We start from the raw sequence: 25,514 nt of genomic DNA on the forward strand, positions 1-25,514 counted from the left end.
AGATTGTTTTAAAAAATAAATTTAAAAAATAGTATCTCATCAAACACTCTAAGAACCCAGTATCCTGACTGCGTTTCCATGAGCCTCGGCTGTATGAGCCCCTTACATGATTCAGTTCATCTTTGCCAGTGTCTGAGGTCTGCAGTGTTACGAATCCCATTTCACAGGTTAGAATCCAAGCCCAGAGAGATCAACTAACTGGTCCAAGATCACACAGCCAGTAGAGAAACTGACAGTAGCTAAGGCAGTGTGCCTCCTTAACAAAGTGTCACGCTGGCCTGGTCCTGCATGCTGTGTGACTAGAGACTCTCATCAAAGCCCCAGCTTCACGCACTAAATTGAGGCTATAGGAGGAAGGAATGGCAGGAGAACATCTTTGTACCCACACAAAAAGCCTACTGGAGAGATGCTTTGCGATTCCACGAAGACTTCTATGAGACAGGAGGCAGCCCTGAGGTCTGCCTCTGGGACTGTTGGCCTGATATTGCTGAGAAGAAGAAAAGCCATTTTGACAGGAGCAAGGTCAGAGAAAAAAGTGGGCAGAAAGCTATGAGGAGGGGTAGGGGTTGGAACAGGCTGTGGGGATGCAGAGAGGTCAAGGATCAAGCTGGGAGTCCAGAGAGAAGGGGTCACCTGAGCTGTGTTTATTGAATGAAAGATGGTCAGCTGGGGTGTCTCCAGCCCCTAGGACCCAACACATCTTCAATAGAAAGGCAAAGAACGCCTGCTGTGTTCAGATCCCGGAAGGGTCTGAGGTTTGGAAATAATGGCACAGGGCGGATGGATGCTGAGAAAGGAGACTCCCATCCCAGACCAGGCAGAGTAATGGAGAAGACAGGAAAACTGAGCTGAAGTGCAGGATCCACTCGAGTCCCAGATGGACACGCGGGCACATCCCGCCCATGGTTCTCTCATTACTTTCTGCCACTCGTGTATGCATTGCCAAGGAGCCAGGGCAATCTGCCCACATAACAGCCATAACAGCCCATCGTGTCTGTGTCCATTACTGCGCAACAAGAGGGACAACCGACACGGAGCCACACTGCAGAAAGCTATTTTTATAAGTTGTCTTAGAGCTGGGGTTTAGCTCAGTTGGTAGAGTGCTTGCCTGAATGAGGTTCTGGGTTTGATTCCCAGCACCACTAAAGAGAACATTCCTTTTCAGATGTGCTACAGGGGAGAGCCAGATGCCACCCGAGAGAAGATCCCCAGATAAACTGACTATACCCTTACCTGTGCCAATGCAGTCAAACATAGCTATGACGCTCAATGTCAGGATCACTCTGTTGGACATTGGATAACTCCAAATCGGGTTCAGTGATGTGTACCATATCCGGAGGACAACAAGAAGCATGTGTCCCAGAATGAATCCCCAGAGTCTGAGGTACCTGGAAGTGAAAGTAGTTTACTGAAGACTTTAAGTGTGGATTCAATGGATTACGCCCACTGTGGATTTATTTCACAGAATATGGCTCTGCAGTTCTGTTTCTGATAATCTTCAGGGATGTCCTTGACTTACTTAGCCTTTGTAGAGTCTGGCACCTAGGCAACTTACACTAATTTTTCTAACAAAATATTTTTATTAATTATTTTGGAATTTCATGCACGCTGGTCACACTTGCTTCCCATTCCTCCCAGGTTCACCCTCTCTTCCTTGTGCCCTCCTCCCCCTTTGTGGAATAATCCTTTTGTACACTGTGAAGATGTGTACACTGTGAAGATGTGATATTCTCATTGATAATTAAGAGCGGACTGGCCAATAGCTAGGCAGGAAGAGGTGAGGCAGGAGACCTAAAGTGAGAGGATGCTGGGAAGAAGAAGAGTAGAGTCATGGGGAGTCACTAGGAGACGTGGAGAGAAGCAAGATGAACCTGCCATGCTGGAGGAAGGCACCACCATGTAGTAGAGCATAGATAAGAAATATGGGTTAATTTAAGTTGTAAGAGCTAGTTAGTAACAAGTCTAAGCTATTGGTTGAGCATTTATAATTAATATTTAAGTTTATTGGGTAGCCATCAGTCCCAATAAAAAAAAAAAAACTCCACTTATACTCCCTCTCTCTCTTCCCAAAAAAGTCACCACGTCCAATTTCTGTTGCCCAGGAGACCAGTGAGATGCCTTAGCAAATTAAGGCACTTGCTGCCAAACCTGGCTACCTGAGTTCAATTCTCTGGGACCTACATGGCGAAAGGGGAGAACCAACTACTGAAAGCTGTCCTCTGGATTCCACACATGCATGTGTACACACACACACACACACACACACACACACACACACACTCGGTCTCTCGTACCAAGAATAATCTTAACAAAATAAGATTGATAGCAAGTATTTGCACTTTACTTTCTGTAAAGAAAGGCGGACTTTTACAAGGCCCTGTGGAAGGGAAAACTGCCCTGAAACTAATGGTCAGAACTTCGCTCCGGGAACTGGTCATACCTGCTTATCTACGGGTACCTAAGACGTGAGTCATACCTTTGCAATCCACTTCCTGTCCACCAGCTCACAGCTTGCACTATCAGCGAAGAAGACACGCCAAGAGCAAGGACCACCAATCGAAGCTTGGCATTCGGAGCCTCAAAGGAGGCTATGCTGCCTACAAACAGAGAAAGGAGAAAGGAGAAATGAGCCAGCAAGCATGCCCTGGCACCCAGCAATCTGCATTTGATAAGTGTTATGTCTGGTTCAGTCTTTGCTTTAAAGAAGATAGAACTAAGAGACACCTATCATCATCATCATCATCATCATCATCATCATCATCATCATCTATGCCTCAGCAATGCTTAACATACATGAACAGCCCATTTATAGAGGTTCTCCAGTTGTTTCTATCCTGGGCAGTCCTAGATGCTAGTGTTATTGTCATACCCAAGGTTCCACAGTCTTCCTTTATGCTGTCTATCCAGCGCTTTTTAGGCCTTCCTCTTCGCCTTATCCCCTGCGCTCCTCAAAGCAATGCTATCTTCGGGTGTCTGCCGTTATTCATTCTCATGCCATGGCCAAAGTATCTCGAGCCCCCTTGCCATATCCTGTAGTTTACTTCCTTCTGTAGATGGAGATGTTTCTTCGTGTCATCTTTGCACAGTCTCTTCATGTGATGTCTAAATCCTCCTGAGACATGCCACCTCAGACATATTCAGCCGCTGTTCTGAGGAGTGTTTCATTGTCCAGGTTTTGGAGTTGTAAAGAAGGCAGCTCAAGACAAGTGTCTCATGTACTTGTAATTTTGTTGTCATTATGTTTCTTGCTGACCAAACCTTTCCTAGTGCCTGAAATGCAGCCCTCGCTGTCCCTATCCACCTCTTGATGTCTGAAATAGATCCCTCCTTTGAACTGAGGTTTCCTCCGGGAGAGACAAAGTTGACTGTTTACTTGAGGATCTGATTCGTTATTACAATGTTAAAATCCTTGTGCCCCCTTCTATGTGTTGTACTGAGTCTTCTCCATGTTTGCTTTCATACCAAGGTCTTCACTGACTTCCACCACTCTATTTACCACGGCCTGCTGCTCATTTGAACGTTCAGCAAGCAGTGCTATATCGTCGGCCAAACGTAAGTTATTGATTCACACACCACCTATCTGCATGTCTATCTCCTCATCCTCCAGGGCTGTTGTGCTTCTGTTAGTTCCAGGAATATATTAAAGAGTAGTGTTGAGAGGACACATCCCTGCAACACTCCACGACTGTCTTAAACTGATCACTTAGTTCTCCACAGACTTTGACTGATGCAAAGGTATCTTTATAGGCATTATTGTCTAGTAGTCTTAGGATTTTTCTCTGGGTACCTGTTTCCCAAAGTCTTTCCTCCAAATGCTATCAAATGCCTTTCTGAAGACGATGGGGGAATATTAAATATTAAATATCGACAGGAGCGAGATAGAGAAAGTTATCAAGAGAGCGAACCGCAGGAAACCCCAGGAGTGGATGACATCACGGTAGAGGAGCTTGGAGGCGGCTACAATAGACTCAGGGGCCGAGGCGCTTCTCAGACTCCAGAGAAATGGGAACATAAAGTGATTCCCATGGAATGGAAACACTCAGTCATAATTCTCATCTACAAGAAGGACAAGCAGGACTCCCCAAGTTACAGGGGCATTAGTTCGTTGTGCCATAGCAGCAAGATCTTCTCCTCCGTTATGCTGCAAAGGATCAAGGGCAGAACAGAGGAAATCCTAGCAGAGGCCCAGTGTGGATTCAGAGTGAACAGGATCACAATTGATCAGATCTTCACTTTGAGGCAACTGGCAGAAAAATGCGAAGAATTTGGAAAAGACTTATATGTCTGCGACATCGGCTTATACAACAGATACCCACACACCTTCTTCATTTGTGTTCATCCTATCTCTCATGAGGTCCATCAGGTTAGAGTGCACCACTCAGTAGCTTTCTGGCACATTTGCAAACTGTCACCTATCCCCACTAGTTACAGACCACCCTCTCCACACCCAAAAGAAATCCCTTCCGCATCAGCATCACTCCCCGCCCCCCATCCCCAAGAGACCACTAACCCGTCTCCATGGATTCTTCCGTAGAATCTTACAGTATGTGACCCTTTCTGGCTGGCCTCTTTCTCTCAGCATAATACTTTCAAGGTGTGTCTTTATTGCCGCCTAGATTAGCCCTTCATTCTTTTATGGCTAAATAATATTCCATTACAGAAAGAAACTCTATTCTGCTTAACCATTTGTCAGGTGCTAGGCATTGCTTCTGTGTCTGGACTTTCGTGACTAACGCTGCTATGAACTTGTGTATGCAGGTTTCTATATGAACAGAGGCTTGCATTTTTCTAGAGTGTATGACAAGGTGTAGAGCTCGGCTTACTATCCAAGGTCCTGCCAAACAGCTTCCCAGGGCAGCCAGGCTGCTTTATAGTTTCTCGCATTTCCATCAACAAGTGAAAACTGGATTGTTCCATGTTTTTGCCAGCACTTGGTATTGTCTGTTTTTTTTTCTTTATTTTAGCTATCTGAATGAGTCAGAATAATCTAGGTTAATGAGAATGAATTCATTTCATAGTGAGTTTTTGTTGCCGTTGCTTCTGAACCCTAGTTCTAAAAACGCAAGTTCAGCACCTTCACGGGGAATCTCAGAACTGGCTGCACCGTGCTCTGCCTTCTTCAAGCACAGGGAGAGCAAAGGGCTAGTCTGCTTTCCTAGGGACTCTGAACACTGCTCCTGAAAATGTGACATGTCAGCTCCCAGACGGATCTGCCCGGTGTAGCTCACCAACAAACGCCATAAGGAAAGCCCAGAGAGGCTCACCGGGTACAACAGGAGGGTAAGAAGTCTGAACTTTCAGCTACAGCTCCAAGCAGATTTGAGCTCACAGTTTTCCTCTCTAAATCTAGTAATGACACTCCCTTTCTGTGGCTGCATAGCAGTCTGAGTTTTATAATCACTGATTACTTAATCAACCCCTTAGAGACGACATGCGGGTCATTTCTGTACTACCATGACCACTATCCCTGCAATGATTCTTATGTTCAACATATCATGTATATGTGGATGTATCTATAGGACACAGCCCTGTAGTGGGGCTGCTGGGGGAAAGGTCTGTGCTGTTAAATTGGTCTCCATAAAGTCTGTGCTGATTTATATACCCACCAACCATGCATGAGCACCCTTACAACACAGTGTTAATAGTTTTCTCTGCCGATCCATTTGTGAAGTCATAAAAATGTATGCATCGTTTATGTTATGTTTTGTTATTTTAATTTCTAATTCATTTATTGTGTGTGTGAGTGTTTGAGCACACGCCTGCTCACACAATATCAATGTCGTGTGTAGAGGAGAAAGACGACTTGTGGGCATTGATTCTCTTGCCACTGTGTGGGACGCACGATAGAAGAACTCAGGTCGCCAAGCTCGACAGCAAGTGCCTTTACCTACCGAATCGTTTTGATGGCCCAATTTTATTGTATTTTAAAGAACGAATGGTATTTCCTTTCCAAGGACTGCATACGTCTTCAGCTGGTCTTCTAGTTCATTTTTTAGTCTTTTATTTTTGGCTTACTGAAACTGTATGGGAATCAGCCCTTTGAGTAGCAGCACGACAAATAGTTTTCACCCGCTGTTTGGTCACTTGCTGCGATGTTTCAGATACATAATTCTCATTTTTTATGCAATACCACTGGGTCATCCTTCTCAGCACTTCTAAGCTTTGTCATAGTTGGCCTATTCTCCAACACACCTGTCCCCTCCTTATTCTAGTGAATTTTAGTTTTTTCCAGTCGCGCAAAGATGTTAAGGTGGGAAAAAAAAAAGGATTGACACGGTATAGTTTTCCAATTTCACTACATTTTTTCCAGAGGGGATAGTAAGGTGATTTTTAAATGTTAGCAATTCCCCACACAATGAATGGTCTACACCATTTTCCTTTTCGCTAACAGAAGAATTTCAGACGCTCAGATCTTACCGACAGTGACGATCCTCAGCAGAGAGAGTGTCCACTTCTTATTAACGAGTCTCCAGATTGGAGGGATTATTAAGAGTATCGGGGAGAGAAACACGACACCAAACAATTCCAGCCCGGTGAGCTCCAGCGTTTGCAGGGGAAAGTAATAGATCATGGGCCCCAGCCCATGGTAGAGAGACCAAGAGACGTAGCCTAGAAAGATATTTAAGAGAGAACGTGACTTTGGCGTTGTCCCTGGTGGCAGCCTGCACCCTCTGGCTTGAGCTAGGTGCTGCTCCCAGACTCCTTCCCCTACCCAGCAGGCAGGGTGGAGCATGTCTGTTATGAATCCGCCACCATCTCTCGATTTGTTCCCATAAACATGTCGTCATGCAACCATGTCTATGCCTGTAGATAATCCCTTCAGTAAGATGTCATAGGCTGGACCATCTGATAGGAAACTGGCTTCCTGTCAGGGCTCAGGTTGATAAAATTCTCTCTCCTAATTTGATCCATACATACGAAAAGCTAAAGAAGGAGTATTCCTTGCACCTATTCGAACCACACTCCTAAAGGCCCGTCATTAGGCAATAGACCTCTTTTTGTGAGTAGACCATCCTAAACCAGACCTTGCTGGGCAGGCCTGGGGAGTGGAACACATCTGAAGCCAAAGGCACCTCTGTGGGCACAGGCTGTGATCTTAGGCAATAATTAAAACCGTGGTGCTTGCCATGTACCAAGATGAACTGTTTTTTGTTTGGTTGGTTAGTTGGTTGGTTTTTTTGGTTTTATGACACAGGGTTTCTCTGTATAACAAACAACCCTAGCTGTCCTGGAACGTGCTTTATAGACCACTCTGGCCTTGAACTCACAGAGCCTGCCTCTCAAGTGCTGGAATTAAAGGCGTGCCACCATGTCCAGCTTGAGCTGGGTTTTAACCAGATGTCTTGTTCCTCACACAACCCATGTCCTATGGGTGAATAGATACACCTTATACTCTCTCTTACCAAAGCCGAAACAATTGGTGCAAAACAAAACAAGAGAAACTCTTGAGAACCGGAAAGTCCGGTGATTGTCCGGCGAGCCTGTGTAGGAAATGTCACCGGGCGCTAAGATCATGCCTCCTCCGAGAACTGTTAACCAGAGCCCTTCACTTTCTCCCGTCCCTTCTCAGCCTCGGGTTGTTAAACTGCAGGAATCATCCCACCTCACAGTTCTCAGAATAAGACCAAGCCTCCTGGAGGAACTTAGTGTAGCTTTCTGAGAAACCGAGTGTGAGTCACTTCACACCTCCCAATTTACAAGGCACGGGGGGGGGGGGGGGGGGAGTGGTCAGAAAAATGAGTTTCAGCCTCTTCTGAGAGCAAGCTGCTCCCTGAAACTCTCGCTCTCAGGAGAGCGCCCTCCCCAGGCCAGACGTATGCTTGCTCAAAATGAACTGCAAGACCTTGCTTGCCATGTACCAAAAGATTCCCTGAGAGCTCAGGGGTTTAAGTATCCATCTCCCACCAAGCCAGGACACTAAATCCTCAGTACATCGTGCAAAACTGCTAAGTGAGCCCGGGAGACTAGAAACAGACACTTTTTTTTTTCTTTTATAAACACAGTAGTATACTCGCAGCTACCAAGATCACTTGAGCAGGGGGCCAGGGCTAGAGACGGCAGTTACCCCGGTTGCTCACCTACATCCCCCGGGAACCCTTTCCTTGGGAAAGCTAAGTCCAGTACTAAACTGTATTGAGGGAAACTTAAAGGTGACGATCCGGAGCTGCACGAGATCAACTTAGAGAATTCTCCATGCAACGCCAGGGCGGCGTGGGAGCTGCGGAACCCCAGCCTGGGAACCTCCATCTGGATCTGAACTCCCTCGCTTCCACCCAGAGCGCGATAAGCATCTCCATTCCCGGCGCCGGCCTCTTCTGTGGGTTCTGTCGCCCCGGCGGGGAACAAGCCCAGTCAGCCTGCCCCAGGACGGCCTTGACTTACCCAGAAGGGTCTCCCCAGCGATTGCTCTCCACAGGTCTGGCATCGCTGCGGACACTTGGAAAGCCTTGAGGACCGTCCCTCCGAGCGCTCCGCGCTCCCTGCGGGGTCCGCCCTGCCTGCACGGTGTCCCCGAGTGGCACGCGGGTCTGAGGCGGCCACAGGAGCCCAAGCAGGGTGCGGCGCCTCCTCCCTGGCACACCTGTGCGCCGCCCCGCCCGACGCCACCTGTATTTTCAGCGCTGCTAGGGACGCGCCACCCCAGTGCAACCTGTGCGCTCCAAACCCGCTGTCCAGACCAAACCAAATCTGCCAGTCCCTATCCCACCCCCATCCCAAGAGAGAATGTCTGGAGTATGGAGCAGTTGCCGGATTCTCGGAGGAAGGGAACAACCCAGATCGGTGATGCCACTGGCGTCTGTGGATGCAGAGCGATTGGTAAAGTAGTTGCCTTACGTACACCAAACCTTGAACTTATCCTCCTCGCCTTATAGACAGGGCGTAGTGATTTAGACCTGAAACCCCAGCATTTAGGAGATGGAGTTCAGAGAATCGTGGGTTCAAGATTATCTTCCGCTTTGTTGGTAAGCGGGTTAGATTCCCCGGATGTTGCAGCTAAAAAGAGAGTCTAAAAAGAGAGTTAGAAAGCCACTCCCAAGCAGGAAGCAGTGTAAACCTCCATCCTCCTCAGATCAAGGTAACTCCACGCCACGCACCTGCCCTCATTACCTGCTTTTAGCTTTGGTAGTAAACACAACTCAGGAACTGTCAGTTGCATTCTGGGGGGTGGAGGGGAACAGAAATGGAAGAAGTTCCAAATAATGGAGCAGGTGAACTATGATGGGGTGCCTAAAATTTAGACGAGAAATAGCTCCAAATGGTCACTGTTAAAAGTCCACAGCAACTTTGAACTAAGGGCTACTAGCCGCTTATGAAAACACAAAGATAGCAGGATAAATTAACGGAATAAATGGAACCTCCAAAAACCTCTCGTCTGGCATCATGACTTTACAAAGCCTTGACAAGCCAGTTACACAGGACAAAGGAAAGTTTTTCCAGCAAATGACCACAGGACAATTAACTACCCACGTGGGAAAGGATAAAGTCTTACCCCTACTTTACAAAGGATGCAAAAGCCAACTTATACAGCCTCAGAGACTGTAGTTGTTTGGATAACAATGTCCCCACTCCCAGAGCGCAGGCTTGGGTATTTGAATGCTAGGTCAGGACGTGGTAGGGGCTGTTTGGGAAGATCACTGAGGGTCGGCTTTGAGTGCTCATAGTCTCTCCCCATTTCCAGACTGCTTCAGTTTTCCTAGTGCATGTTAAGCCAAGCGTCTGAATCACATGGGGGTGAGAATTACATTTCCAAAAGGGGCTTTACAGTGTTTGGATGAGGCTGCAGTCCTTAAATGCCAGGCATTCTCAGCAAATGAAGAACTTCAGCAATCAAAGACCTCAGACCCTGCACTGTCCTACCTTGGCGCCTCCCTGGTTCCTCTCTGAATGCATTACAGATACACTGACAAATACTTAGCAACCGAGGAAAGGCAGGAAGGGTTTCCTGGAGCTCGTGCTCTGAAGTCCAGGGTACAATCCATGATGGCGGGGGAAGTCATGGCTACCTTGCCGTGCGCACATGTTGCATCCCCAGGCAGGAAGCAGAGAGAAACGAAAGCTCGTGATCTGCTCCCTTTCTCCAATTCACTTCAAGACTCAAGCCCAAGGGATGGCCCTGCCCACAGGGTAGGTCTCCCCATGCCGCTTAAGCCTCAGAAACACCCTCAGAGAAGCATCTTTTTTGTTGTTGTTGTTGTTGTTGTTTTGTTTTGTTTTTCAGAGAAGCATCTTGAGGTTTGCTTCCTGGGTGGCTCTAATTATCCAGTTGGGTTGACAGTGAAGATCAGTTTTCACGTGAAATGAAACAAAACCGCGCAGATCTGAGCCCTCTGTCTGTGGGCGCTTTGCTAGGACATCGTCAAGGTTGTCCCGTTTCTTACTCTCTGTTTTTATTGCTGTTATTATCAGCCCTCGGTCTCATTTCATTCTCATTAACACTTCGATGGCAGCTCATCATAAGCACTTCTGGAAAAGGCAGTCTGTCTGTGAGGCCAGAAAGGGAATGTGAAATCTTGGCAAGCAGCTGTCAATCTCTGCTGCAAAAGTCTACTTTGTTGAGAGCTATTTTGAGGCTGAACTGGATAAAAAGCTAAGGCCTGCGGTGCAACACCTGCAGTGTTCAGAGAACACAAGGGGTGGGTGGGTCACGTGTTAAGCCTCCATGATGTCTGGCCTAGTGCAGGGGAGGTCTCGGGACAAGTCTGGCAAGCTTCTCAGTAGCATCTTTATCCTGCACATATTTTAATTGCCTTCTTGAGGCTTTCTGTAATTGGCGTTCTTCCAATGGCAGATTCAGCAACAGCCCTCGGGAGACGAAGAGGCATTTCATCATCAGCCCCCACCTATCCCCAGAGACAGAATAGGCTGTTCTCTTTGCGGTTCTCCAGTCTGTCCCTTCACTGCACATGGTGGCTACGTTCCTAGTGGCTTCTGAGGCTTTCCCATGTCCCTTGAATGGGTAGCCAGGTTACTGTGGCCACAGCAAGTTAATCATGAAGCGGCTTGTAATTTCCTTGCCAGGTATCATACGTTAAATAGAGGTCCTGGGTGAACTTTTAATTACCTGGCTCGGCTCCTCGTCTTATTGCTATTTAACTGGAGAGATTAGACGGCGTTTACACTCAGCGCACAGGATATGAGCTATTCTGCTGCTGATAGCGGCCAAGTTCAGCCCAGCCTGCCCAGTGTGTGCGGACAGTAATGTCAGCTCGCCATCGCTGCTGCTACCTTGATTTTCGTAATTCGTTTGCCTTGCTTTTAACTTCACAGGCCTTATTGGCTCACTTCTGGGTGGAACCTCTTTTTCATCCTGAAGCTGTCATCCGCATTCTTACATTACCTGGAAAGAAACAAAGTCCCTTCCAGCCAGGCCAGCTGCTTCCTCCTCCCCCAGTTTGTAGAGCATGACCACATGAAGTTCATTCAGAACACACTGAGACTATTTTTCTTTCTATCAGAAAACAGGATCTCTGGTGTGAGCCAGCACTGCGAGCTGCGATAAAGATCTGGTCGCCTGGTGAGAAACAAAAATGCTCGGAAGAGCCTCTTACTCCTCCTCCTCCTCCTCCTCCTCCTCCTCCTCCTCCTCCTCCTCCTCCTCCTCCTCCTCCCCACCACCACCACCACCACCACCACCACCACGGCAGTCCAGGCTCACTGAGTTTGTAAAAACACCCGCAATACTCCAGGAAAAGATCAATTCCTGGTTGACTTTGAGGTTTTGTTTTTGGCTTGGGTAAGTTCTACTTACTTATTTTAATGATTTGTTTTTATTTCAATGTACACTGTTATTTTGCCTGCATGTATGCACATGTGGAGGTGTCAGATTCCCTTGAACTGGAGTTACAGGCAGCTGTGAACTGCCTTGTGGGTGCTGAGGATTGAACCCAGGTCCATCTGGGAAAACAGCCCGCACCCTTACCACTGAGCGATCTTTCCAGCCCCTCATGTGCTGGTTTGCAATGGCTTACATCTGGGAGCCCATGCACCTCAGGTCAGTTGCAGCAATAGTCACCGTGAAGCTGAGGCCCAGGTGAAAAAGCAGCCCCCTCCCGCCTATCTCACGGAGACACCACGTGGTTTTCGCTCCCAGTCTGTAAACGCAGGGGCTGGGTGCACTACTCAGCACACAGCCAGTATTCGGCACCTGGCCTGCACTAAGCCCTGGGTTCTGTCTCCACCACTGCTGAGGATAGGGGCAAGAGGCAGCAGAAGAAGAAAGAAAGGAAAAAGAATAGAAGCAAGCAAGCAAACCCAACTGCTCTAGCCTTCCTGAGTAGAGCAGTCCTGGGGCTTCCAGTGTGTCCTCTAAGAGGAAAAGCCCAGGGAGAGGGCTGGAGAGATGTTGAGGGGCTGGAGAGATGGCTCAGAGGTTAAGAGCACTGTCTGCTCTTCCAGAGGACCTGAGTTCAATTCCCAGCAACCACATGGTGGCTCACAACCATCTGTAAAGAGATTTGGTGCCCTCTTCTGGTGTGTGGGCATACATGCCAGCAGCACATTGTATGCATAATAAATGAATAAATAAACCTTAAAAAGAAATAGATGTTGAGACCCCTGTCTCCCTTTTGCTCTCTTTCTCTTTGGCCACCTTTCACCCAGCTGTCTCCCCACAGGCCTGAGAGCAAGGAAGTCGCCAAACTGTGGGCTCCACCCTCTAAAACAGTGAGCTCATAGAGACCTTTTCTCTCTCTGCAAGTGGATTCTCTCCAGGAGTGTGCTGCGAGAACAGAAGAAAGCTAAATCAGGCAGTGTCCTCCCAAAGAGGCAGAGAATGTCTGAAAAAAGGAAAGGAATCGATGATGCCTTTCTTACAAGCACTTACAGCTCCTTTCGTTCCAGTTCCTAGCTGATTGGCAGTTACTTAATCATTAGCTTTGATTGCTCGCCTTTATATGGCTTAAGGATTTTCTAATTGTTGTTTGCTCTCGTTGTTTGCCTAATATATTGAGAGTGTTTTCCTATGGCACTAGATGATCCTTTTCCATGTTTTTAATGTGTGTAGTAATTCCATGGCATAGTAACATATAATTTACTCAATTATCCCCCCCACACACACACACACACATACTTTGAAGTCTATTTACACGGCTTTATTTACGGCGATGCATTTCCGAACTAGAAAACACTAACCCTTCTTTGTCGCCATGCAGATCACTCAAATCAAAATCCACAGGTCTCCCAGCTCCACCAGCGAATGAAACCCATCCTCCTCCACATGCTGTGGAAGAAGATGGGGAGGAGGCTTGGGTGGAGGACACAACCGAGGAAGCTCAGAGGTGCAGAAGGAATGAAATCAATGAGCATGTGAAAGTTCTGACTCTCCAGGGTGATTTGGAAAGAACTGTAGAAGAGCGTGTCAACGTCCTGTTGATTTTGTTAAGAAAAAGAAAGAAAATGACGTTAATTCATCTGATAAAGAAATCATTGCTGAGGAAGAGAGGCTAGATGTAGAGGTCACGGGTCCTCTTATTTTGATTGACATTCTCCTTAATGAGAAGCTAAGAGCAAATCAAGACACACAGGCACCATTTCCTAAGGTTTTTGTCATAACGATGAAAGGCTCAGTGGTGTAATGTTATTTCAATTGTATTTTAATAAGTAAAGTTTGCCTGAAGATCAGAGAGTTAAAACAGCCCCACTGGTCAGCTTCACAGCCAGGCAGCGGTAACACACACCTTTAATCCCAGTAGCCACAATAGTTGCGATAGTCCCAGTGGTGCACGCCTTTAATCCCAGCCCTAGAGAGGATCATAAAATGGGAGGAGACAGCTCTCAGGCACACTCTCATTCTGAGGATTCCTGGAGGTAGGATCGCCATTTTGGACTGAGGTCACGGTAAGAGCCAGTGGCTGCCTGTTTTGCTTTTCAGATCTTCAAGTTGAACCCCAATTTGTCTCTGAGTTTTTATTAATCATGCTTCACAGTGGAGACTTCCTCCTGGTCTGGGATGTGTGCTAGCAATGCGTCAGGCTCAGCTATCTCCAGGATACCACACATCTTGAAGGAAATGTACGATGCAGACCTTTCGGAAGAGGTCATCCGCAGCTGGTTGGAAAGAGCCTCTAAGAAATATGGCTTATTTTTTAATAAAGAGACTCATGGCAAATCAGAGCCCCTTATCAAATGGTTGAAGGAATCAGAAGAACCTTCTGGTTTTAAGGAAGAAGATGAAAATATTGAGGTAGTGTATTCGAAGTCTGCTATTGTACCAAAAGTTAAAACTGTGAAGTCTGACAAGAATAAAGATGTTGACAGTGGTGCTGTTTAAAAGGATGAATGCAGCTTAGCTTAACAGCAGGATACTGCAAACTTTTCCCCATTATCAGTCAGAAGAGCAGCCTGGATGTGCAAGAGCTGAAATGGCTTGACACCGTGCTGCACTTGTTACCAAAAGCTGTTCCTGTGAGTGGTTTATAATTAAGGCCGTGGGGGATCTAGGGCGTCCATTCATAGCCGTGAACAATTGTAGTCTGCTTATTTATTTCTTTTGGAAAAACTAGTAGTAGACACATTTGGATCACATTTATAGAGGTATAAAGAATAAAGAACCCTTCCTTCTTCCTTCCCTCCTCCCCTTCCTCCCTCCCCCTCCTCTCCCTTCCTTCCTCCCTCCTTCCCCCTTCCTCCCTCCCTTTCTCCCTCCTTCCCTCCCTCCTTCCCCCTTCCTCCTCCCATCCCTTTCTCCCTCCTCCCCTCCCTTCTTCCCTCCCTTTCTCCCTCCTCCCATTCCCTCCTTTCCTCCCTTCCCCCTTTTTCCTCCCTTCCCCCTTTCTTCCCTCCTTTTCTCCCTTTTCCCTCCTCCCCTCCCTCCTTCCCCCTCCCTCCCTCCTTCTTCCCTTGCTTTTGTTAGGTCTTTTGTCACAGCACTGAGAAGTTACTGCAACAACTGGCATCTCCCTGGAGTCTTATATGACTACTTCTCACAGTGGGGAGGGACCTGAGTGCTCCCACTGCAGAGATAACAGTGCACAAAGGAGGCTACATGTTTCTCCTCCTCATTCCTCTTCTGGATAAGAGGTGGTCCTAAGGAGTGGCTGAGGCCCAAGGGAAAGGACAAAGATCCTTGAATCAGCAAGCGAGTCTGCTGCAAAGCTCTGACTAAGGACTGCATAGACATGAGTCAAGGTTGGGGCCATGGCTCAGATGGCTCAGTGGGTAAAGACGCTGGCCATCAAGACTGAGGAACTGAGTTCCATCCCAAGAACCCACATGTTGGGGGACAGAACCAACTCCTGCAAGCTGCCCTCTGACAGCCACATCACATAAGTAAATAAGCCTACGTTTAAAAGTGTTTTTGAGGAAACAGAACCAGCCAGAGCATGTGCCAGAGACCCTCTCCCCTGGAAGGTGAGGCTGTCCCAGGGGTTCATTCCCTGAGAGCTGACCAGGGAGGGCCATCCAGTGAGATCCAGTCTCCCCAGTCCTAGAGTCCTCAGATGTCCACGTGAGATTACGTGTGCAATCACCGCACTCTGGAAACAGGTGAGTGCGGCACGACTGTTAAGAGTGGGGCCTTAGCCGGGCGGTGGTGGCGCACGCCTTTAATCCCAGCACTCGGAAGGCAGAGGCAGGCGGATCTCTGTGAGTTCGAGACCAGCCTGGTCTACAAGAGCTAGTTCCAGGACAGGAACCAAAAGCTACGGAGAAACCCTGTCTCAAAAACATCCAAAAAAAAAAAAAAAGAATGGAGCCTTAAAGCAACTGAGTTTGGAATCCAGCTTGAACAGTGATTGACTTAGGGCTACATTTCCAAAAACAAAAGCCAGGAAAAAGGCTGTGCAACCAACCAGAGCAGAAATGTTCTCTGCATGGGGCGCCAGATACCATGCTCACCCTGCTGCTATGCCTCGGCTGGGGACAAACTCCTGCTGCCAGCACCAAAGTCTTTGCCAGCACCCTGCTGATGTGGACTTTTCTCTGTATGCTGTGAATACCATTGGTTAATAAAGAAGCTTCTTTGGGCCTATGGCAGCCCAGAATAGGGCAAGGTGGGAATTCCAAGCAGACAGAGGAGGAGACAATAGGTAGAGTCAAAGAGAAGCCATGTTGCTGCCGCAGGAGACAGATTCCAGACACGGGTACCAGTAAACCCCGAGCCTTGTGGTAAAATATAAAATAATATAAATGGGATAATTTAAGATATAAGAACTAGCTAGAAAGATGCCTAAGCTATTGCCCAAGCAGTGTTGTAATTAAAACAATTTCTGTGTGATTATTTTGGGTCTGGGCAGCTGGGAAACGAATGAGCAGTCTCCGCCAACACCCTGCCCTTTGTAGTCTCTTCCCCTTTCTCCCCCTCTTCCTCTCTGTTTTTTGAGATGAGGTCTCAGTATGTACTGGCTGGCCTAGAACTCTTCATGTTGCCCTGGCTAGCCTTGAACTTGCAATATACTTGCCTCAACTTCCCAAATACTGGGATTATGGGCATACACCACCACCCCACATCTATCTTAAGCTACCATTTTCTACCATCTCCTCCAGAGAGGGTGGGTCAGTGCAGGTCCCTAGGAAACAGGCCAAGGCAGAATCAGAAGTGGTAGAGATCTTTAGGGACAGTATCCGTGAGAGGGGTGGAACAGAAGTAAGGACAGAGCCTGTGTTTGTGTTGAGTGTGGGGATGAGGGTGTTCAACCATAATGCCGAATGACTAAACAGACTGAATGAAGAAAAGGCAGAACAGGACGAGCCTCTGACCGTCATGACCTCTGAGTGCTCTGCAACACTGAGCAGGAGAGTGGCCTCGCTCTAGGAAGAGCCCTCTTTGCCTTTTCACGAGTGCCACTCTCTAGGCTCAAGGGAGATCACGGTGAGTCTGAAGTGGGAGCCAGAGGCTGTAGGTGGATCTCAGTCCTTGTCCGGGTCTTGGAGGCACAGCCAGGGCACACTGTTGTGATGACCCCACTGGACAGTGAACACATAGAGTCCCCTAGCGGGTGTCTATGTAAGGACACCTAGAGAGCCCCCTAGCGTATGACTGAGTGAGGCATACCTAGAGAGCATGTCAGTTTACTACATACTTACAAAGGTTCAGGACATGGAATATTTCAAATTACATTTCTCTTGAATCAGTACCAAAATGTCTTTAGTTTCTATGTTTCTCAGTGTCATAGTTAGGACTTTATTGAGGTGAAGAGACACCATGACCAGGCAACTCTTATAAAGGAAAACATTGAACTGGGACTGGCTGACAGTTTCAGGGACTTAGTCCATTATCATCAAGGTGGGAAGCATGGCAGCATGCGGGCAGACATGGTGCTAGAGAAGGAGCTGAGAGTTCTACATCTGGATACAAAGGCAGCAGGAAAAGACAGTGACACTGGGCCTGGCTTGAGCATTTGAAACCTCCAAACCCACCCCTAGTGACACACTTCTTCCACCAAGGCCACACCTCCTAATAATAGTGCCACTCCCTGTGGGCCTATGGGGGCCATTTTTATCCAAACCACCACACTCAGTTTTTAGTATAAATTATTTCTGATACAAATCACAGACCCAACAGAAACCTTTAAAAATGCAGTCAAACAATTCTCAAATACTGTTGTGGGAGGTCCTTCCGCTCCAGCCTATAGCCGCTGAGATACCAGCCCATTGGGGCGTGCTCTCTCTCCCTTTAAAAAATCGGCTACTGGGCTGGAGAGATGGCTCAGTGGTTAAGAGCACCAGCTGCTCTTCCAGAGGTCATGAGTTCAATTCCCAGCAACCACATGGTGGCTCACAACCATCTGTAATGAGATCTGGTGCCCTCTTCTAGTGTGTGGGCATACATGGAGGCAGAATGTTGTATACACAATAAATAAATAAATTTTAAAAAAAAAATCGGCTACTTCCCTCTCCTCTCTCTCTTCACTTCCTGCTCTGCCGGTGACTAGACTCCCTTCCTGGTTGTGCAGAGGGCTGTTGTCTGGGACAGTGATCTGTAAGTTTTTTCCCCTTTAAATAAATACCACCCTATTAATCATAATTCCAAACTGGTGTGGCATTGTTTGTGACTTACGCCTACAAAATATTCTTTGAAATTAAGATGGGGGATTTAACTTGAAGAACATTATAGCAAATGCCGCGTTTATTGTTGACTCTGTATTAGGGAACACCTGATGTCTCACACAATGAAGGCCCTGTGACGTAGAAACCTGAGGATGTTACCAGAGCCATTTAGACAGAGGTGAAGATTACAAAGCCTCGCACAGCTCAGGGGGTAGTGGTAGACACTTGTGCTCCAGATAACCTCACTATGCAGTTTCTTCCCAGTAGATCTTCAGTTGACGTGATACAATTCACAAGGAGGCGTTCCAGTGGGCCACTCTCTCTACTCCCAGCAGCAAGACACAGGGGCACAAACACAATAATCTTTAAAGAAAGCTTGTGGTTAAATTGAAGAAATGTCTACATCTTACGGAGAGGGACATCACTATGGCAAACCTTACTTTCAGGACCTGCCCAGGACTGGTTCCTGCCTGTAGTGTCTGGATTCAGTGTTACACAAAGAGGACAAAGCACCTTTCTTTAGCCTGGCCTTTCTCATCTGCACTCTTGCTCTCCAGAGACCGCCATCTCCCGGGCTATCACTTCAATGTTTGATTTCAAACTAAGCTTTTCTTGATTTTGAAATTTTTTTAATTATTGATTTTTTTTATCCTGTAAGATTCTAAGCCACCACTTTTGTGCCAGCTGCCCTCATACACGACGGCACACACCCCCATTATACCTCCTCCCTTTTGGTATAGCTGATCAGTTCTCCCATAAAAAATGCTTCCTGACAGTTTGGAATTAGGATTAATGATACGTTATTGCATTAAACATGCGTCCCTGTGATGTGGAGATGACTCACAATTCCCACATTTGGGTCTTGACTCACTTATACCAACAGCATCCGACAAGGAATGTGGTCAAACGTGTCTGCCGACTTGTCTTAACTTTATGAGTCTGCAACTGTCATCATCCCACCATGCGGCTCTCGGCACAGTTCATTCAGACTGATACATTATTGGAATGGAAAAAGCCCTTCTCGCAATTGTTCATTGCCAGGTTTGTCTGTGTGTAAAAGAATGAGCTCCCGCAGTTCCAGCTCCCAGGGATCCGACACCCTCTTCTGAACTCTGTGAGTGACTACAGTCCCACATGCAAATAACCACACATGGATATACATACTCATACTTAAAACAGAATCTAAAAATCATATCACGACTATACTATGGGCTGAGAGCGAAATGCACATGAAGTTTTAGGGTGAGGCACTTGAGCTCATGGTTTACTTCTCTGACACACATCTTTCAGACAGACGTTGGGCAAAAAAAAAAGAACGTTGCTCATTCTTTTTGCCAGCTATGGAACCTCCATAGTTAAGAAAGCCTTTTAAGGGACACAGACCACAAAGCCCTCTGAGTGCTGGCCCACAATGTGAGCCGAAGCAAAACACATGAAACAATAAATCAGAGAGCTATGCATAAGTGAGGCTTGTGAGAATGGGAGATGGCCTCTGGGTCTGGGAGATCTCAGGGCAGGCAATGCCTACCAGGCCAGAGCCATGGAACAGCAATGCAGAGGCAATCTCGGGAAGACAATGAAATCTGGCTGATGGCTCAGCGAGGAAACAAAATCCAAAACAATGGAGGAAGCGAAGAAAGGCTCAGAGGGCACTGATGCTGGAGGCAGAGGGGAGAGGAATGGAGAGGGGCTGGCCGAAGGATATTCCAGATGGCAGGTGACCCCTTGAGAAGCAATGATTCCAGGGAAAGGTGAGTCTATTGTTTGGAGGTCAAGGATCAATGTGTTTCAGAAGCAGGGCTCCTCACGCATGTGGGCACAGACGCCCATAGGGTCCCTCAAACCAATGACAAAGAATGGTAAGTGTACCTGCCACACCACAGGGGGACGGGGTGTTAAATGAGCAGGGCCGTGAGCGTAGGCGGGAAATAACCATGGCAAGTTCAAACCAGTTCTGCACCAGAGCCGCCCACTGCGCTTCAGGCTTGCTAGTTCCCTCTCTCCCCAACCTCTTCTCCCCACAAGTACCTCCTCCTTCCCTCCTGTCTACACCCTAGCTTCATTACTGTAGGGAAGTGTGTGCCAACTCGCCAAAGGGTGGGTAGCTCTTTCTGGGTGGAAACAGAGGTTCCCCTCTGCCCAGCATTTGGTGCATTACCTTGTAAGCAAGTGCGGTGAAACCACCAAACTAGACTATTCCATAAGTACAGAAAATGTTTCTGGGCTGCCTCACGAGAGCAGAGAACAGCAGCTGGGCAGGAAAGCCAGTAGATTTAATATGACAGACAGTGGGGTGGGGGCTTTAGGCTCATGCAGATTGTTTGGCTTAACTGGGAACTAGGAGTGGAGATGGGAAAGAGTGGCTTTCCCATCAAACAGAAACCTGCATCACAGGGTTTCTGAGAAGGCCAACTGTAGCTTACTGTTCACTGGTAAGAACTCTTCTGTTTACCTGGTGAGAATCCAGCCCCAGTTGGGCCTAGACCCTCATCTCAGGATATTGCCAGCAGCACTGCCATCTTGGGGTCCAAGGACTTGAGTTTGGATACCAGTCTGAGTTACTTTTCTATTGCTATGAAGAGATATCATGACCTAGGCAACTTATAAAGGAAAATATTTAATTGGAGGCTTGCTTACAGTTTCAGAGGGTGAGTCTATGATCATGGCAGGGAGCATAGCAGTAGACAGGCAGGCATGGTGTTGGAGATGTAGCTGAGAGCTTTTGATTATTTGATCCACAAGCATTGGGCAGAGAGAGTGAGAGACTGGGCTGGGCTGGGCCCATACCCAGTGACACACCTCCTCCAATCAGGCCACACCTCCTAATCCTTCCAAAACAGTTCCACCAACTGCTGCCCAGACATTCAAATGAGTGTATAGGGGCATTCTCATTCAAGTCACGACCCCCATCACCCACATAAAAAGCCAAGAACACCTTGCACCTAAGTCAGAGTATTGGGGAAGTAGAGACAAAAGGGTCCACGACTTGCTGGCTGGGCAGTCTCCAGTGAGAGATACTTCTGCAAAGGATAAGGTGGAGATGGGCAACAAGATGCTCCATCAGCTAAAGGTGTTTACTGTGCAAACTGACAGCCTGAGTTTGATTCCTGGAGGTGAAAGATGAGAACCAACACCAATTATCCTCTGACCTTCACACAGGCTCCCTGGGGCATGAGCACCTCTCCCTTCCCACAGCACACACATACACAATAACAATAAATATAGTTTGAAAAATTAGGAGAAAAGTGAAAGAAGACAAACATCATTGACATCTGACCTCTAATGCATAATCAGGGACACACACACACACACACACACACACACACACACGAATGTAGCCCTTAAAGACTTCTAAGAGTTGAATGGGAGCAGTAGCTTAGCTATACAATATCTGATGTCTGAATAGCTGGATGCGAGCATTCATTCACCATCAGTCCCTGTCCTAGAAAACAGCAGGGCTCACTTGCTCTTGGACGGTGGTACAAGGGCAAAACTAGAAATGGGGAAATGGTGAATAAAACAAACCAACCACTCTTCCCAAGCCATCCACTCATCCTGGGCAGACTTGAACAAGGTGATCTGACGGGCAGTAAGCCCTCCCTGGTCAAGGAGGATTGAGAGCTCTGTGGCATAGGTGAACTCAGTGTGACTGGTTTCTAAGGCCAGCTCCAACAAGAGGCTCATTGTAAGGGAGGGGCTCTGACTATCCCAACCAGCCCAGTGTGGGGGTGGAACATAGCAGCCCAGCCAACTCCTGTGTTCTGCTTCTCCAGTCCCAGGTGTGTTGTCCTGGAGACACTGGTGTGGCAGGGAGAATCCTGGCACCTCCCTCCAGAGAGCTCTGAGATGCAAAGCAGGCTCCTGGAGGCAGGAATGGATTTGCATAGGAGCTCAGGACCTTCTTCTGGAGAAGGAAGGTGGGGAACACATGCTTTTAGAGAGTTGGAGCCTCAGACTTGGCTGGTGACAATGTAGTCCTTTCTGAGTGACAATGGCATTTAAGAATACAAAGCAGATCATAACAAAAGAAAGCCTTTTTACTTTTAGAGAGTTGGAGCCTCAGACTTGGCTGGTGACAATGTAGTCCTTTCTGAGTGACAATGGCATTTAAGAATACAAAGCAGATCATAACAAAAGAAAGCCTTTTTATTTAGAAATAAATTGAGGCAAGTTTTTTTTTAACAATAAAGAATCCCAAGGACCTACTGTTGTCTGTGCCCATGAATATGTAGGACCCAGCCATGACAAGCTCAATAGAAGCCTGTGTCTCAGTAGTTTTCCCTAAGGTAATACCTGGTTGCAAGAAAGACCACAAACTGAGACAACCCAGGGACCACCCAAGAACAGACCATCCAAAGGAAATTCCTAACATTCCAACCATTGTAGATAGGATCACCTGCCTGCACACACCCAATCGCTTTTCACCAGGACACCCCTAGACAAATGTCAGCTAATCAGGGGTCCTAAACCTTAGAAATCCCTCACTCCTACCTTTGCTACTACAAAAACCCAAACCTTAACTGAGTTCACGGCTCTCAGATTATTCCAATACATTAAACACACAGAGAGACCGAGTGTGCAAACTTATGTAAGAATAAAGGCTCTTTGCTTTACATACAGGACTTGATCTCCTAGTTGGTTTTAGGGGGACTCTGTGATCTGGGCATACAAATACATGCTTGTAATATTAATTTAACAGTACTGAACCCACGATCATGACCACGGAGCAAGTCTGTGAGGAAACTGGATTTGGGGACCTGCAGTGTTTCTGCCGCTGCAGCCACTTGGGGATCCACAGCATTTTTACTTTTACCATTACGACATGGTTTACACATAATTACAACAAGCTTGCGTTTAAAGCTCTGGTGTGATCTCTCCCAACTTCAGTATAGCACAATGGTTGTCAACCTTCCCAATGCAGCTTTAATACAGCTCCTCTTATCATAGTGATGCCCCCCATCATAAAGTTATTTTCGTTGTACTTCATAGCTAATTTTGCAACTGTTATGAATCATGATTTAATAGTTTTAGATGGTCTTAGGCAAGTCCTGTGAAAGGGTCATTTTTTTTTTACCCCCAAATGGGTCATGACCCACAGGTTGAGAACCACTGGTTTAGCGCATACCCCATATATAAGGTCCACTGTGTTAGGTTTAAATGGCGTCTTAGAAATTTACTCATCAGGTATCCTGGGCTTCCCATGTACCCAAGGTCAAATCATTACAGGAGCAAAACTAAGCCAGTCTCTTGTTTTCTGGTTCATTGTTTCTAATGTACATTGTTGGGGGGGGGGGGGCGGCTAACCCTGAGTTCTGTTTTCCACACAGACAGAAAGAATAGAGTCCTTAGTTGTTCCTCCTGGGGAACAGAGGAATTGCAGTAAGCGGTGGAAGATCTCCCGTGGTCACTCTACTGGAGGTCCCAGCCATGTTCAAATGGCCATGTATTTACATGAAGTTTTCAAAAATACAATATTTTAACCACATTCAGTTCAGACATCAACTTCCCTTCACATTCTCTCATATCAAGGTCACTGGAGTAATTGCTGACAGTTTGGGGATTTTGAGATGAAGAAATTGATTGAAGAATGCTTTAGCTGTAATTTGGAAATTTGTGGGGGGAGGGTGTCATAAATCAGATTAGAAGCCACGGGTATTATTTCTCATCATTTTACTCAAGAGATGAGATTTTTTGTATGACTTAAAAAAAAGAAAAAGAAAAAAAGACCAGTGGGACATAAAGTGAAATGATTACTGTGAAGAATTGGGGCAAGAGCGATTAGTCTGAAGAAATTAGTCTGACAAGAAGAAGCAGATTATAAATGAAGAATTTCAGATCACCCCAAAGGCAATAATTAGCCAAGAAGAAAATAAATTTCAAGTAGAAAGTAACACATAGATTTTTTTTTTTTTTGGTTTTTCAAGACAGGGTTTCTCTGTAGCTTTGGTGCTGGTCCCGGAACTAGCTCTTGTAGACCAGGCTGACCTCGAACTCACAAAGATCCGCCTGCCTCTGCCTCCTGAGTGCTGGGATTAAAGGTGTGCGCCACCACCGCCTGGCTAACACATAGATTTTTGACTGTTGGATAATCCCATTAGTGCAGAAGCATAAATCAACAAAACACTGAGATAATATTTAAATTTTGTGCTAATTTTGCACGGCTCCGTGGATAAAGACACTTGCCCCTGAACCCAACAACCCAGAGTCCACAGGGCGGAAGGACTGACTCCCGCTAACCATCCTCTCACCTCCGCAGACATGCCAGGATACGTGTCTACCCACACACATGCGCTGTTCCCAAACTAAAACAAACACATGCAACAATTAAACAAATAACTATAATACATAAATTTTACCACGAGAAAGGTATTGGCATGGACTAGCTGATAGGTACACCTGGCTTAGTGTTCAGGATTAGGTACTGCACAAGAAGACTAGACAGCATCCTAGAGTCTTACGTGGATGACAGCCATGTCCCCAAATTGAACCACAAACCTCCAAATATACATGCTACTGATGAATTAATCTGGGGGAGGATTATCTTCAGTTTTAAATGGCAAACAAATTTTTGATGAACCAGGACAGAAGAAAATCTAAATTGACTGACTTCCTATTCTTGCTGTAAAATTGTTGCTATATCATTTTTAAAGATTTATTTTATGTTTAAGTATGTGTATATGTGTGAACACACACACTTGTGAGTGCAGATGCCTGAAGAATCCAGAAGAGGGCACCATCAAATCTCCCCGAGCTGAAGTTACAGGCAGTTATGAGTCCTCCAATTTAGGTTCTGGGAACGGAACTCTCAGGGCTCTTAATCACTGAACCATCTCTCCAGCCTGCATATTATCCTCTAAATGAAGAGACAAAGAACTTTTAATACAGGGGAAAGAACATTAGAAGAGGTGTATGAGGCAGTTCATCTGTTTAAAATGGTCTCTCTGAGCTATTTGTGAGAGTTACCAGTCTTTGGAAATGTATAACTTACGGTAATTTCCTTTTCTTACTCTGAAATGTTTTCTCCACACCTGGTTTTGTATTTGTGGAAGAGAGAGAGAGAAAGAGAGAGAGAGAGAGAGAGAGAGAGAGAGAGAGAGAGAGAGAGAGAGAGAGAGATTGAGAGCGCCCTTAGAACTGAGTGAGCCACAAATTCCTCAAAGTCTGAGCCTGCCCCGGAGTATCAGTCAATGATCATACTGTAGCTCCTAAAAATGAAACCACTGTGGTCACCAGGACCTAAGCGGTACTGAATGCTGGCCAGCAGGTGGCAGTGTGGTACAGCAAGTCCAAATAACAGGACGCTTTGTAGTGGAAAGTGTCATCAAGATGAAAGACTACTTACTTATTATCTATCTACGTGCTTTTGGGGTAAGATTTTTTTCAATATAGTCCTGGTTGTTCTGGAACTCACTATGTGGACCAGGCTGTTCTTGAACTCATAGATACCCTCCTGTCTCTACCTTCCAAGGCGTGAGCCACTGTGCCCCAGTGAAAGGTTATTTTTTTGTTTGTTTTTGTTTTTCGAGACA

The 25,514-nt window shown here is 46.6% G+C and overlaps 1 protein-coding gene and 1 pseudogene across 1 annotated transcript in view; one reads left to right on the forward strand and one right to left on the reverse strand.

Moving 5' to 3' along the window:
• Cwh43 (cell wall biogenesis 43 C-terminal homolog) overlaps positions 1–8,578 on the reverse strand; it is a 44,516-nt gene extending 35,938 nt beyond the window's left edge. Inside the window, exons 1-4 of the mRNA XM_041671483.1 lie at positions 8,383–8,578; positions 6,418–6,609; positions 2,477–2,597; positions 1,234–1,388 (exon numbers count right to left, since the gene is read on the reverse strand). Coding sequence (XP_041527417.1) covers positions 1,234–1,388; positions 2,477–2,597; positions 6,418–6,609; positions 8,383–8,425 — 511 coding nt within the window. The 5' untranslated portion in view covers positions 8,426–8,578. The remainder of the gene's footprint in view (positions 1–1,233; positions 1,389–2,476; positions 2,598–6,417; positions 6,610–8,382) is intronic.
• A 157-nt stretch (positions 8,579–8,735) lies between these two features.
• Positions 8,736–14,269, forward strand: LOC121460687 (annotated as a pseudogene).
• The last annotated feature ends 11,245 nt before the right edge of the window (positions 14,270–25,514 follow it).

The sequence above is a fragment of the Microtus oregoni genome, unplaced genomic scaffold (assembly GCF_018167655.1).
Source record: "Microtus oregoni isolate MIOR12 unplaced genomic scaffold, Mior012 000021F_ref0000039, whole genome shotgun sequence".
Taxonomy (NCBI): Eukaryota; Metazoa; Chordata; class Mammalia; order Rodentia; family Cricetidae; genus Microtus; species Microtus oregoni.